At 51.3% G+C, this 15,445-nt stretch overlaps 1 protein-coding gene across 2 annotated transcripts in view; it reads right to left on the bottom strand.

The window, feature by feature from the left end:
- LOC128684092 (beta-galactosidase) overlaps positions 1 to 15,445 on the bottom strand; it is a 62,426-nt gene that overhangs the window by 13,315 nt on the left and 33,666 nt on the right. For both annotated transcript variants that reach the window (XM_070090915.1, XM_070090913.1), the window contains exons 7-9: positions 1,229 to 1,356; positions 673 to 766; positions 432 to 550 (exon numbers count right to left, since the gene is read on the bottom strand). In XM_070090915.1, the coding sequence (XP_069947016.1) occupies positions 432 to 550; positions 673 to 766; positions 1,229 to 1,356 (341 nt within the window). The remainder of the gene's footprint in view (positions 1 to 431; positions 551 to 672; positions 767 to 1,228; positions 1,357 to 15,445) is intronic.

A 15,445-nucleotide genomic window follows, 5' to 3' on the forward strand; every position in this document is an offset into this window, starting at 1 on the left:
TAACTGGCTACTAGGAGAGGACCATAATACCTGGAGGGTGTTCCGGGGGTCAACGCCCCAGCTGCCAGGTCCATGATCAGGCCTAGCGGTGGATCAGGCCTGACCAACCAGACTGTTACTGCCGGCCGCACGCAAACCGACGTACGAACCACAACCCAGCTGGTCAGGTACTGACCAGATTCTCCCCATATTCCCTTTAGTCGAGTACAGCCTTGTAAACTCCTCTTTCCCAATATTTACCTTCAACCCCACACATACTGGACCAGCTCAGCTGATAGATTTTATTCTATGCATGCAGTCCAACCTATGTGATGGACGTGATAAGAAAACAATGCAAAGTAACTAACATAAAGTATAAGGAATTCGCACACTGATTACAGCTTTTGTTAACGAGAACAATGTGTTAAAAAAAATGGATCCCAGTTCAGTACCTTGCTGATGACTTCTCTCACTGCGTGGTACTTCTCAGTGGGGTCTCCCGCCTCAGAAACAGGCGCGTCATAGTCGTAAGATGTTGGACACGACTGAAACGTGCCTCCCACGTTCGAACCTGCGACAAGACGATTGTCATTGTTATAACGAGTGAGGTAAAGTTCGGAGTTTTCAGGAATAGTCAGAAACATTTGAAAGTGAATGAAAAAAGAGAAACACAACTAATAAAGATGGACTGACCTGCGGTGAAACCGAAAGAGGTGCCACCATGGAACATGTACATGTTAACCGAGGCATTGAGAGCTAGGATGGCGTCCAACCCACTGGCTAGCTCCTGTAAGAAGTCGAAAAGATATGAATCTTGTTCAGCGAATATGACTACCATTCATAGTTCTCACAGTAATATATATATATATATATATATATATATATATATATATATATATATATATATATATATATATATATATATATATATATATATATATATATATATATATATATATATATATATATATATATATATATACATACATACATAAAAGCGATCTTTTAGGCTTCGGTCTGAAGAAGCAATACTTATATCTAGATAGATCAGTCATTCGAAGGAGCTCAGGTACATACTATCATTAAACTCGAGATGGGCAGCTGAAGCTATCGGCATTCTATTGTGTGTGAACCCTCTCCCCTCCCTGAATTATTTCATCCCAGCAAGTTCCTTGTATTTCATTTATTCACTCAAATTGCCTGCCACTCTCCTGTAATTTTTCTCTTATTTTCTCATAGGGCTTCTTACCTGTGTGTTAGTCTTGTGGTGAGGTTCTCCCCAATGATCTATCCATCCTGGATAGAATTCTGAATTGACGAGCGGTCCTCTGGGTTCAAACAGCCTTTGCTGCTCAAACATCATTTTGGGGTCAGTCCCTGGAAAAGGAATAGGGTCAGTGATGAATATTTTGTGAATTTTATCACTACAGAGCAGGAAGCACAAATGAAACCGCAAGCATGTATTTCCGCCTGGTGTTAAATGTTTATTATCACGAAAAAAAAAAAAAGATATGGAGATGCGAACTGTAAGAATTATGTGTGAATGTACAATGCATGTAAGGATTCTCTCCAGTGCAGATGTAATATAAATGAGATTGAGCATTCTGGAGGTGGTATGTGTTTACTTCCAGAACCCTAAAGTTCCTGTACTTCCAGAACCCTCAAGTTCCTGCACTCTCAGAACCCTCAAGTTCCTGCACACTCAGAACCCTCAAGTTCCTGCACCCTCAGAACCCTCAAGTTCCTGCACCCTCAGAACCCTCAAGTTCCTGCACTCTCAGAACCCTCAAGTTCCTGCACTCTCAGAACCCTCAAGTTCCTGCACTCTCAGAACCCTCAAGTTCCTGCACTCTCAGAACCCTCAAGTTCCTGCACTCTCAGAACCCTCAAGTTCCTGCACTCTCAGAACCCTCAAGTTCCTGCACTCTCAGAACCCTCAAGTTCCTGCACTCTCAGAACCCTCAAGTTCCTGCACACTCAGAACCCTCAAGTTCCTGCACCCTCAGAACCCTCAAGTTCATGCACCCTCAGAACCCTCAAGTTCCTGCACTCTCAGAACCCTCAAGTTCCTGCACTCTCAGAACCCTCAAGTTCCTGCACACTCAGAACCCTCAAGTTCATGCACCCTCAGAACCCTCAAGTTCCTGCACTCTCAGAACCCTCAAGTTCCTGCACTCTCAGAACCCTCAAGTTCCTGCACTCTCAGAACCCTCAAGTTGCTGCACTCTCAGAACCCTCAAGTTCCTGCACTCTCAGAACCCTCAAGTTGCTGCACTCTCAGAACCCTCAAGTTCCTGCACTCTCAGAACCCTCAAGTTCCTGCACTCTCAGAACCCTCAAGTTCCTGCACTCTCAGAACCCTCAAGTTGCTGCACTCTCAGAACCCTCAAGTTGCTGCACTCTCAGAACCCTCAAGTTCCTGCACTCTCAGAACCCTCAAGTTGCTGCACTCTCAGAACCCTCAAGTTGCTGCACTCTCAGAACCCTCAAGTTGCTGCACTCTCAGAACCATCTAAGTCAAATTCTCCCTAAGCTCTCACGAATCTGTAATTCCAAGTTATTGCTCTTTTAGAACTTTCAAGATGTAATGATAATACTGAGTGCAGTAAATGACAGAGCAAAGTAATACTGTATGCTGGTGCAAGCATCACCAGCATGGTGGTGCAAGCATCACCAGCATGGTGGTGCAAGCATTACCAGCATGGTGGTGCAAGCATCACCAGCATGGTGGTGCAAGCATCACCAGCATGGTGGTGCAAGCATTACCAGCATGGTGGTGCAAGCATTACCAGCATGGTGGTGCAAGCATCACCAGCATGGTGGTGCAAGCATCACCAGCATGGTGGTGCAAGCATCACCAGCATGGTGGTGCAAGCATTACCAGCATGGTGGTGCAAGCATCACCAGCATGGTGGTGCAAGCATCACCAGCATGGTGGTGCAAGCATCACCAGCATGGTGGTGCAAGCATTACCAGCATGGTGGTGCAAGCATCACCAGCATGGTGGTGCAAGCATCACCAGCATGGTGGTGCAAGCATCACCAGCATGGTGGTGCAAGCATTACCAGCATGGTGGTGCAAGCATCACCAGCATGGTGGTGCAAGCATCACCAGCATCACCAGCATGGTGGTGCAAGCATTACCAGCATGGTGGTGCAAGCATCACCAGCATGCTGGTGCAAGCATCACCAGCATGGTGGTGTAAGCATCACCAGCATGGTGGTGTAAGCATCACCAGCATGGTGGTGCAAGCATCACCAGCATGGTGGTGCAAGCATCACAAGCATGGGAGTGCAAGCATCACCAGCATGGTGGTGCAAGCATCACCAGCATGGTGGTGCAGGCATCACCAGCATGGTGGTGCAAGCATCACCAGCATGATGGTGCAAGCATCACCAGCATGGTGGTGCAAGCATCACCAGCATAATGGTGCAAGCAAAACCAGCGTGGTGGTGCAAGCATTACCAGCATGGTGGTGCAAGCATCACCAGCATGCTGGTGCAAGCATCACCAGCATGGTGGTGTAAGCATCACCAGCATGGTGGTGTAAGCATCACCAGCATGGTGGTGCAAGCATCACCAGCATGGTAGTGCAAGCATCACCAGCATGGGAGCGCAAGCATCACCAGCATAGTGGTGCAAGCATCACCAGCATGGTGGTGCAGGCATCACCAGCATGGTGGTGAAAGCATCACCAGCATGGTTGTGCAATCATCACCAGCATCCTGGTGCAAGCATCACCAGCATGGTGGTGCAAGCATCACAAGCATGGTGGTGCAAGCATCACCAGCATGGTGGTGCAAGCATCACCAGCATGGTGGTGCAAGCATCACCAGCATGGTGGTGCAAGCATCACCAGCATGGTAGTGCAAGCATCACCAGCATGGTTGTGCAATCATCACCAGCATGCTGGTGCAAGCATCACCACCATGCTGGTGCAAGCATCACAAGCATGGTGGTGCAAGCATCACCAGCATGGTGGTGAAAGCATCACCAGCATGGTAGTGCAAGCATCACCAGCATGGTTGTGCAATCATCACCAGCATCCTGGTGCAAGCATCACCAGCATGGTGGTGCAAGCATCACAAGCATGGTGGTGCAAGCATCACCAGCATGGTGGTGCAAGTATCACCAGCATGGTGGTGCAAGCATCACCAGCATGGTGGTGCAAGCATCACCAGCATGGTAGTGCAAGCATCACCAGCATGGTTGTGCAATCATCACCAGCATGCTGGTGCAAGCATCACCACAATGCTGGTGCAAGCATCACAAGCATGGTGGTGCAAGCATCACCAGCATGGTGGTGCAAGTATCACCAGCATGGTGGTGCAAGCATCACCAGCATGGTGGTGCAAGCATCACCAGCATGGTAGTGCAAGCATCACCAGCATGGTTGTGCAATCATCACCAGCATGCTGGTGCAAGCATCACCAGCATGGTGGTGCAAGCATCACAAGCATGGTGGTGCAAGCATCACCAGCATGGTGGTGCAAGTATCAACAGCATGGTGGTGCAAGCATCACCAGCATGGTGGTGCAAGCATCACCAGCATGGTAGTGCAAGCATCACCAGCATGGTGGTGCAAGCATCACCAGCATGGTGGTGCAGGCATCACCAGCATGGTGGTGCAAGCATCACCAGCATGGTGGTGTAAGCATCACCAGCATGGTGGTGCAAGCATCACCATCATGGTGGTGCAAGCATCACCAGCATGGTGGTGCAAGCATCACCAGCATGGTGGTGCAAGCAGTCTTCAAGCTGGCACTGGACAAGCACCTAAAGTCAGTTCCTGATCAGCCGGGCTGTGGCTCGTACGTTGGTTTGCGTGCAGCCAGCAGCAACAGCCTGGTTGATCAGGCTCTGATCCACCAGGAGGCCTGGTCACAGAACGGGCCGTGGGGGCGTTGACCCCCGGAACTCTATACAGGTAACTCCAGGTAGCATGGTGGTGCAAGCATCACCAGCATAGTGGTGCAAGCATCACCAGCATGGTGGTGCAAGCATCACCAGCATGGTGGTGCAAGCATCACCAGCATGGTGGTGCAAGCATCACCAGCATGGTGGTGCAAGAATCACCAGCATGGTGGTGCATGCATCACCAGCATGGTGGTGCAAGCATCACCAGCATGGTGGTACAAGCATCACCAGCATGGTGGTGCAAGCATCGCCAGCATGCTGGTACAAGCATAACCAGCATGGTGGTGCAAGCATCACCAGCATGCTGAAGCAAGCATCACCAGCATGGTGGTAAAAGCATCACCAGCATGCTGGTGCAAGCATCACCAGCATGGTGGTACAAGCATCACTAGCATGGTGGTGCAAGCATCACCAGCATGGTGGTACAAGCTTCACCAGCATGGTGGTAAAAGCATCACCACCATGCTGGTACAAGCATCACCAGCATGGTGGTGCAAGCATCACCAGCATGCTGGTGCAAGCATTACCAGCATGGTGGTACAAGCATCACCAGCATGGTGGTGCAAGCATCACCAGCATGGTGGTAAAAGCATCACCACCATGCTGGTACAAGCATCACCAGCATGGTGGTGCAAACATCACCAGCATGGTGGTGCAAGCATCACCAGCATGGTGGTGCAAGCATCACCAGCATGGTGGTAAAAGCATCACCAGCATGGTGGTGCAAGCATCTCCAGCATGCTGGTACAAGCATCACCAGCATGCTGGTGCAAGCATTACCAGCATGGTGGTACAAGCATCACCAGCATGGTGGTGCAAGCATCACCAGCATGCTGGTACAAGCATCACCAGCATGGTGGTGCAAGCATCACCAGCATGCTGACGCAAGCATCACCAGCATTGTGGTGCAAGCATCATCAGCACGGTGGTACAAGCATCACCAGCATGCTGGTACAAGCATCACCAGCATGGTGGTGCAAGCATCACCAGCATGCTGGTGCAAGCATCACCAGCATGGTGGTGCAAGCATCACCAGCATGGTGGTGCAAGCATCACCAGCATGGTGGTACAAGCATCACCAGCATGGTGGTGCAAGCATCACCAGCATGCTGGTGCAAGCATCACAAGCATGGTGGTGCAAGCATCACCAGCATGGTGGTGCAAGCATCTCCAGCATGGTGGTGGAAGCATCACCAACATGCTGATGCAAGCATCACCAGCATGGTGGTGCAAGCATCACCAGCATGATGGTGCAAGCATCACCAGCATGGTGGTGCAAGCATCACCAGCATGGTGGTGCAAGCATCACCAGCATGGTGGTGCAAGCATCACCAGCATGGTGGTGCAAGCATCACCAGCATCCTGGTGTAAGCATCACCAGCATGGTGGTGCAAGCATCACCAGCATGGTGGTGCAAGCATCACCAGCATGGTGGTGCAAGCATCACCAGCATGGTGGTGCAAGCATCACCAGCTGGTGCAAGCATCACAAGCATGGTGGTGCAAGCATCACCAGCATGGTGGTGCAAGCATCACCAGCATGGTGGTGCAAGCATCAACAGCATGGTGGTGCAAGCATCACCAGCATGGTGGTGCAAGCATCACCAGCATGGTGGTGCAAGCATCACAAGCATGGTGGTGCAAGCATCACCAGCATGGTGGTGCAAGCATCACAAGCACGGTGGTGCAAGCATCACCAGCATGGTGGTGCAAGCATCACCAGCATGGTGGTGCAAGCATCACCAGCATGGTGGTGCAAGCATCACCAGCATGGTGGTGCAAGCATCACCAGCATGGTGGTGCAAGCATCACCAGCATGGTGGTGTAAGCATCACCAGCTGGTGCAAGCATCACAAGCATGGTGGTGCAAGCATCACCAGCATGGTGGTGCAAGCATCACCAGAATGGTGGTGCAAGCATCACCAGCATGGAGGTGCAAGCATCACCAGCATGGTGGTGCAAGCATCACCAGCATGGTGGTGCAAGCATCACCAGCATGGTGGTGCAAGTATCACCAGCATGGTGGTGCAAGCATCACCAGCATGGTGGTGCAAACATCACCAGCATGGTGGTGCAAGCATCACCAGCATGGTGGTGCAAGCATCACCAGCATGGTGGTGCAAGCATCACCAGCATGGTGGTGCCAGCATCACCAGCATAGTGGTGCAAGCATCACCAGCATGGTGGTGCAAGTATCACCAGCATGGTGGTGCAAGCGTCACCAGCATGGTGGTGCAAGCATCACCACCATGCTGGTGCAAGCATCACCAGCATGGTGGTTCAAGCATCACAAGCATGGTGGTGCAATCTTCACCAGCATGGTGCTCCAAGCATCACCAACATGGTAGTGCAAGCATCACCAGCACGGTTGTGCAATCATCACCAGCATCCTGGTGCAAGCATCACCAGCATGGTCGTGCAAGCATCACCAGCATGGTGGTGCAAGTATCACCAGCATGGTGGTGCAAGCATCACCAGCATGGTGGTGCAAGCATCACCAGCATGGTAGTGCAAGCATCACCAGCATGGTTGTGCAATCATCACCAGCATGCTGGTGCAAGCATCACCACCATGCTGGTGCAAGCATCACAAGCATGGTGGTGCAAGCATCACCAGCATGGTGGTGCAAGTATCACCAGCATGGTGGTGCAAGCATCACCAGCATGGTGGTGCAAGCATCACCAGCCTGTTAGTGCAAGCATCACCAGCATGGTTGTGCAATCATCACCAGCATGCTGGTGCAAGCATCACCAGCATGGTGGTGCAAGCATCACAAGCATGGTGGTGCAAGCATCACCAGCATGGTGGTGCAAGTATCAACAGCATGGTGGTGCAAGCATCACCAGCATGGTGGTGCAAGCATCACCAGCATGGTAGTGCAAGCATCACCAGCATGGTGGTGCAAGCATCACCAGCATGGTGGTGCAAGCATCACCAGCATGGTGGTGCAAGCATCACCAGCATGGTGGTGTAAGCATCACCAGCATGGTGGTGCAAGCATCACCATCATGGTGGTGCAAGCATCACCAGCATGGTGGTGCAAGCATCACCAGCATGGTGGTGCAAGCAGTCTTCAAGCTGGCACTGGACAAGCACCTAAAGTCAGTTCCTGATCAGCCGGGCTGTGGCTCGTACGTTGGTTTGCGTGCAGCCAGCAGCAACAGCCTGGTTGATCAGGCTCTGATCCACCAGGAGGCCTGGTCACAGAACGGGCCGTGGGGGCGTTGACCCCCGGAACTCTATACAGGTAACTCCAGGTAGCATGGTGGTGCAAGCATCACCAGCATAGTGGTGCAAGCATCACCAGCATGGTGGTGCAAGCATCACCAGCATGGTGGTGCAAGCATCACCAGCATGGTGGTGCAAGCATCACCAGCATGGTGGTGCAAGAATCACCAGCATGGTGGTGCATGCATCACCATCATGGTGGTGCAAGCATCACCAGCATGGTGGTACAAGCATCACCAGCATGGTGGTGCAAGCATCGCCAGCATGCTGGTACAAGCATAACCAGCATGGTGGTGCAAGCATCACCAACATGGTAGTGCAAGCATCACCAGCATGGTGGTGCAAGCATCACCAGCATGGTGGTGCAAGCATCACCAGCATGTTGGTGCAAGCATCACCAGCTGGTGCAAGCATCACAAGCATGGTGGTGCAAGCATCACCAGCATGGTGGTGCAAGCATCACCAGCATGGTGGTGCAAGCATCACCAGCATGGTGGTGCAAGCATCACCAGCATGGTGGTAAAAGCATCACCAGCATGGTGGTGCAAGCATCACCAGCATGGTGGTGCAAGCATCACCAGCATGCTGGTACAAGCATCACCAGCATGGTGGTAAAAGCATCACCAGCATGGTGGTGCAAGCATCACCAGCATGCTGGTACAAGCATCACCAGCATGGTGGTACAAGCATCACCAGCATGGTGGTGCAAGCATCACCATCATGGTGGTGCAAGCATCACCAGCATGCTGGTACAAGCATCACCAGCATGGTGGTACAAGCATCACCAGCATGGTGGTACAAGCATCACCAGCATGGTGGTACAAGCATCACCAGCATGGTGGTGCAAGCATCAACAGCATGCTGGTACAAGCATCAACAGCATGGTGGTACAAGCATCACCAGCATGGTGGTGCAAGCATCACCAGCATGGTGGTAAAAGCATCACCAGCATGCTGGTACAAGCATCACCAGCATGGTGGTGCAAGCATCACCAGCATGGTGGTACAAGCATCACCAGCATGGTGGTGCAAGCATCACCAGCATGGTGGTACAAGCATAACCAGCATGGTGGTGCAAGCATCACCAGCATGCTGGTGCAAGCATCACCAGCATGGTGGTACAAGCATCACCAGCATGCTGGTACAAGCATCACCAGCATGGTGGTACAAGCATCACCAGCATGCTGGTACAAGCATCACCAGCATGGTGGTGCAAGCATCACCAGCATGGTGGTGCAAGCATCACCAGCATGCTGGTACAAGCATCACCAGCATGGTGGTGCAAGCATCACCAGCATGGTGGTGCAAGCATCACCAGCATGGTGGTACAAGCATCACCAGCATGCTGGTACAAGCATCACCAGCATGGTGGTGCAAGCATCACCAGCATGGTGGTGCAAGCATCACCAGCATGCTGGTACAAGCATCACCAGCATGGTGGTAAAAGCATCACCAGCATGCTGGTACAAGCATTACCAGCATGGTGGTGCAAGCATCACCAGCATGGTGGTGCAAGCATCACCAGCATGGTGGTAAAAGCATCACCAGCATGGTGGTGCAAGCATCACCAGCATGCTGGTACAAGCATCACCAGCATGGTGGTACAAGCATCACCAGCATGCTGGTGCAAGCATTACCAGCATGGTGGTACAAGCATCACCAGCATGGTGGTGCAAGCATGACCAGCATGCTGTTACAAGCATGACCAGCATGGTGGTGCAAGCATCACCAGCATGCTGACGCAAGCATCACCAGCATGGTGGTGCAAGCATCATCAGCACGGTGGTACAAGCATCACCAGCATGCTGGTACAAGCATCACCAGCATGGTGGTGCAAGCATCACCAGCATGGTGGTGCAAGCATCACCAGCATGGTGGTGCAAGCATCACCAGCATGGTGGTACAAGCATCACCAGCATGGTGGTGCAAGCATCACCAGCATGCTGGTGCAAGCATCACCAGCATGGTGGTGCAAGCATCACGAGCATGGTGGTGCAAGCATCACCAGCATGGTGGTGGAAGCATCACCAACATGCTGGTGCAAGCATCACCAGCATGGTGGTGCAAGCATCACCAGCATGATGGTGCAAGCATCACCAGCATGATGGTGCAAGCATCACCAGCATGCTGGTGCAAGCATCACCAGCATGGTGGTGCAGGCATCACCAGCATGCTGGTGCAAGCATCACCAGCATGGTGGTGCAAGCATCACCAGCATGGTGGTGCAAGCATCACCAGCATGGTGGTGCAAGCATCACCAGCATGGTGGTGCAAGCATCACCAGCATGGTGGTGCAAGCATCACCAGCATGGTGGTGCAAGCATCACCAGCATGGTGGTGCAAGCATCACCAGCATGGTGGTGCAAGCATCACCAGCATGGTGGTGCAAGCAACACCAGCATGGTGGTGCAAGCATCACCAGCATGGTGGTGCAAGCATCACCAGCATCCTGGTGTAAGCATCACCTGCATGGTGGTGCAAGCATCACCAGCATGGTGGTGCAAGCATCACCAGCATGGTGGTGCAAGCATCACCAGCATGGTGGTGCAAGCATCACCAGCATGGTGGTGCAAGCATCACCAGCTGGTGCAAGCATCACAAGCATGGTGGTGCAAGCATCACCAGCATGGTGGTGCAAGCATCACCAGCATGGTGGTGCAAGCATCAACAGCATGGTGGTGCAAGCATCACCAGCATGGTGGTGCAAGCATCACCAGCATGGTGGTGCAAGCATCACAAGCATAGTGGTGCAAGCATCACCAGCATGGTGGTGCAAGCATCACCAGCATGGTGGTGCAAGCATCACCAGCATGGTGGTGCAAGCATCACCAGCATGGTGGTGCAAGTATCACTAGCATGGTGGTGCAAGCATCACCGGCATGGTGGTGCAAGCATCACCAGCATGGTGGTGCAAGCATCACCAGCATGGTGGTGCAAGCATCACCAGCATGGTGGTGCAAGCATCACCAGCATGGTGGTGCAAGCATCACCAGCATGGTGGTGCAAGCATCACCAGCATGGTGGTGCAAGTATCACCAGCATGGTGGTGCAAGCATCACCAGCATGGTGGTGCAAGCATCACCTGCATGGTGGTGCAAGCATCACCAGCATGGTGGTGCAAGCATCACCAGCATGGTGGTGCAAGCATCACCAGCATGGTGGTGCAAGCATCACCAGCATGGTGGTACAAGCATCACCAGCATGGTGGTGCAAGCATCGCCAGCATGCTGGTACAAGCATAACCAGCATGGTGGTGCAAGCATCACCAGCATGCTGGTGAAAGCATCACCAGCATGGTGGTACAAGCATCACCAGCATGCTGGTGCAAGCATCACCAGCATGGTGGTACAAGCATCACTAGCATGGTGGTGCAAGCATCACCAGCATGGTGGTACAAGCTTCAACAGCATGGTGGTACAAGCATCACTAGCATGGTGGTGCAAGCATCACCAGCATGCTGGTGCAAGCATCACCAGCATGGTGGTACAAGCATCACCAGCATGGTGGTGCAAGCATCACCAGCATGGTGGTAAAAGCATCACCAGCATGCTGGTACAAGCATCACCAGCATGGTGGTGCAAGCATCACCAGCATGGTGGTGCAAGCATCACCAGCATGGTGGTAAAAGCATCACCAGCATGGTGGTGCAAGCATCACCAGCATGCTGGTACAAGCATCACCAGCATGGTGGTACAAGCATCACCAGCATGCTGGTGCAAGCATTACCAGCATGGTGGTACAAGCATCACCAGCATGGTGGTGCAAGCATCACCAGCATGCTGGTACAAGCATCACCAGCATGGTTGTAAAAGCATCACCAGCATGCTGACGCAAGCATCACCAGCATGGTGGTGCAAGCATCATCAGCACGGTGGTACAAGCATCACCAGCATGCTGGTACAAGCATCACCAGCATGGTGGTGCAAGCATCACCAGCATGGTGGCGCAAGCATCACCAGCATGGTGGAGCAAGCATCATCAGCACGGTGGTACAAGCATCACCAGCATGCTGGTACAAGCATCACCAGCATGGTGGTGCAAGCATCACCAGCATGGTGGTGCAAGCATCACCAGCATGGTGGCACAAGCATCACCAGCATGGTGGTGCAAGCATCACCAGCATGCTGGTGCAAGCATCACCAGCATGGTGGTGCAAGCATCACGAGCATGGTGGTGCAAGCATCACCAGCATGGTGGTGGAAGCATCACCAACATGCTGGTGCAAGCATCACAAGCATGGTGGTGCAAGCATCACCAGCATGATGGTGCAAGCATCACCAGCATGCTGGTGCAAGCATCACCAGCATGCTGGTGCAAGCATCACGAGCATGGTGGTGCAAGCATCACCAGCATGGTGGTGGAAGCATCACCAACATGCTGGTGGAAGCATCACCAGCATGGTGGTGCAAGCATCACCAGCATGATGGTGCAAGCATCACCAACATGCTGGTGCAAGCATCACCAGCATGGTGGTGCAAGCATCACCAGCATGGTGGTGCAGGCATCACCAGCATGGTGGTGCAAGCATCACCAGCATGGTGGTGCAAGCATCACCAGCATGGTGGTGCAAGCATCACCAGCATGGTGGTGCAAGCATCACCAGCATCCTGGTGTAAGCATCACCAGCATGGTGGTGCAAGCATCACCAGCATGGTGGTGCAAGCATCACCAGCATGGTGGTGCAAGCATCACCAGCATGGTGGTGCAAGCATCACCAGCATGGTGGTGCAAGCATCACCAGCTGGTGCAAGCATCACAAGCATGGTGGTGCAAGCATCACCAGCATGGTGGTGCAAGCATCACCAGCATGGTGGTGCAAGCATCACCAGCATGGTGGTGCAAGCATCAACAGCATGGTGGTGCAAGCATCACCAGCATGGTGGTGCAAGCATCACCAGCATGGTGGTGCAAGCATCACAAGCATAGTGGTGCAAGCATCACCAGCATGGTGGTGCAAGCATCACCAGCATGGTGGTGCAAGCATCACCAGCATGGTGGTGCAAGCATCACCAGCATGGTGGTGCAAGTATCACTAGCATGGTGGTGCAAGCATCACCAGCATGGTGGTGCAAGCATCACCAGCATGGTGGTGCAAGCATCACCAGCATGGTGGTGCAATCATCACCAGCATGGTGGTGCAAGCATCACCAGCATGGTGGTGCAAGCATCACCAGCATGGTGGTGCAAGTATCACCAGCATGGTGGTGCAAGCATCACCAGCATGGTGGTGCAAGCATCACCAGCATGGTGGTGCAAGCATCACCAGCATGGTGGTGCAAGCATCACCAGCATGGTGGTGCAAGCATCACCAGCATGGTGGTGCAAGCATCACCAGCATGGTGGTGCAAGCATCACCAGCATGGTGGTGCAAGCATCACGAGCATGGTGGTGCAAGCATCACCAGCATGGTGGTGCAAGCATCACCAGTATGGTGGTGCAAGCATCACCAGCATGGTGGTGCAAGCATCACCAGCATGGTTGTGCAAGCATCACCAGCATGGTGGTGCACGCATCACCAGGATGGTGGTGCAAGCATCACCAGCATGGTGGTGCAAGTATTCCCAGCATGGTGGTGCAAGCATCACCAGCATGGTGGTGCAAGCATCACCAGCATGCTGGTGCAAGCATCACCAACATGCAGTATTAATGCGCCCATTCACTATATTATTTATTTTCTAATATTTTTCAATTGTACATATTCTCTACCTTATAGGCCAGTTCCAATAATATTATTAATATTGTTATTTTAGTGACTACTACCACTACTACTACTACTACTACTACTACTACTACTACTACTACTACTACTACTGCTACTGCTACTACTACTACTACTACTACTACTACTACTACTACTACTACTACTACTACTGCTACTGCTACTGCTGCTACTACTACTACTACTACTACTACTAGCTACATCTAGCTATGACAATCTTCCCAGTACCACACAGGCAAAATTAAATGACAAATATTATGCAAGGGAGAGACTTGTTTGCTTTATGCTCAGCAAGGCAGATGATTGCAACATTCCTTTCACTAATTATGAACTTGATGCAGCACTAACTAAGGGCAACTCCACGTCGCCTGGTGAGGATGGTATTACTTACAACATACTCAGATTGCTGTGTCGAGTACCAGGTAATCCATTACTTGAATTATATAACATGAGCTATGTAACTGGGGAGCTCCCTCAATCTTGGACCAACAGCCTCATCATTCCAATTCCTAAGCCCAAACAACAAAATGCATTTCGCCCAATATCTCTTACTAGCTGCTTGTGTAAAACATTTGAGAGAATGATTCTTAATCGTCTCATGTACAGAATCAAACAATTTTTGTCTCCCCGGTTACATGGTTTCATGCATGGAAGGAGCGTGCATCATTGCATAGCCACCTTTCTCACCCTGCACACTGACAGCTCATACACTACCTTCCTTGACCTTAAATCCGTTTTCGATGTAGCCAACCGACATGTAATCATTAGTGAACTTGCCAGAATGGATGTTGGAGGATGGCTTCTCCGCTTGATTAAAGGCTACCTGTCAAACAGAAAATCGTCTGTGTTGTTCCAGGGACATAGAAGTGTAACTAAAGACTTTGAATTAGGAACCCCACAGGGAGGTGTGCTCAGTCCCACACTGTTCAATATTCTTATTAATGCATTACTTAATGCTATGCCTAGTCAGCCCCATCATTATGTGATTAGTTTTGCTGATGATGTAATGATTCACACCACCGGATTCTCCAACACCCAAAACATTCTTAATCATGTACTAGCCTCGTGTCAGGACCTGGGGTTGATAATCTCTACTGATAAAACAAAGATACTTAATAGGCGTCCTCCTCGACAGAGAGGCACAGTTCGTCAGATCCAATTGCATGATGGGTCTCTTCTAGAATATGTAAGCAGATACAGGTAGTTAGGTTTTGAGGTTCCACTACTTGGACCTGTTGTAACAAGACTTTGTCGCCAATACAAAGAACGACTAAGAGCACTTAGAGTTGTGGCAGGGCTTCACCCCAGGTATGGTGCTAATGTTAAAATTGTGAAAATGATGTATCTTGCTTATATTAGATCATTGGTTGATTATGCTGCGCCACTACTTGCTCTAGTGTCTGACTGGAAGCTTGGAGGGCTGGAAAAACTGCAGAACGAAGCAATGAGGATCATTTTAGGATGCCCTCGTACTGCCAAAATTTTAAATATGCAAAAAGAACTTGATATTCCAAGCATCAGAGATCACGTTACTGAAAGAAATATCCTAATTGGGGTTAATATGCTCAGGCAAGCTCATTCAAACCTCTGCACAGTAGCCCTCC

Source organism: Cherax quadricarinatus, chromosome 3, assembly GCF_038502225.1.
Source record: "Cherax quadricarinatus isolate ZL_2023a chromosome 3, ASM3850222v1, whole genome shotgun sequence".
NCBI lineage: Eukaryota > Metazoa > Arthropoda > Malacostraca > Decapoda > Parastacidae > Cherax > Cherax quadricarinatus.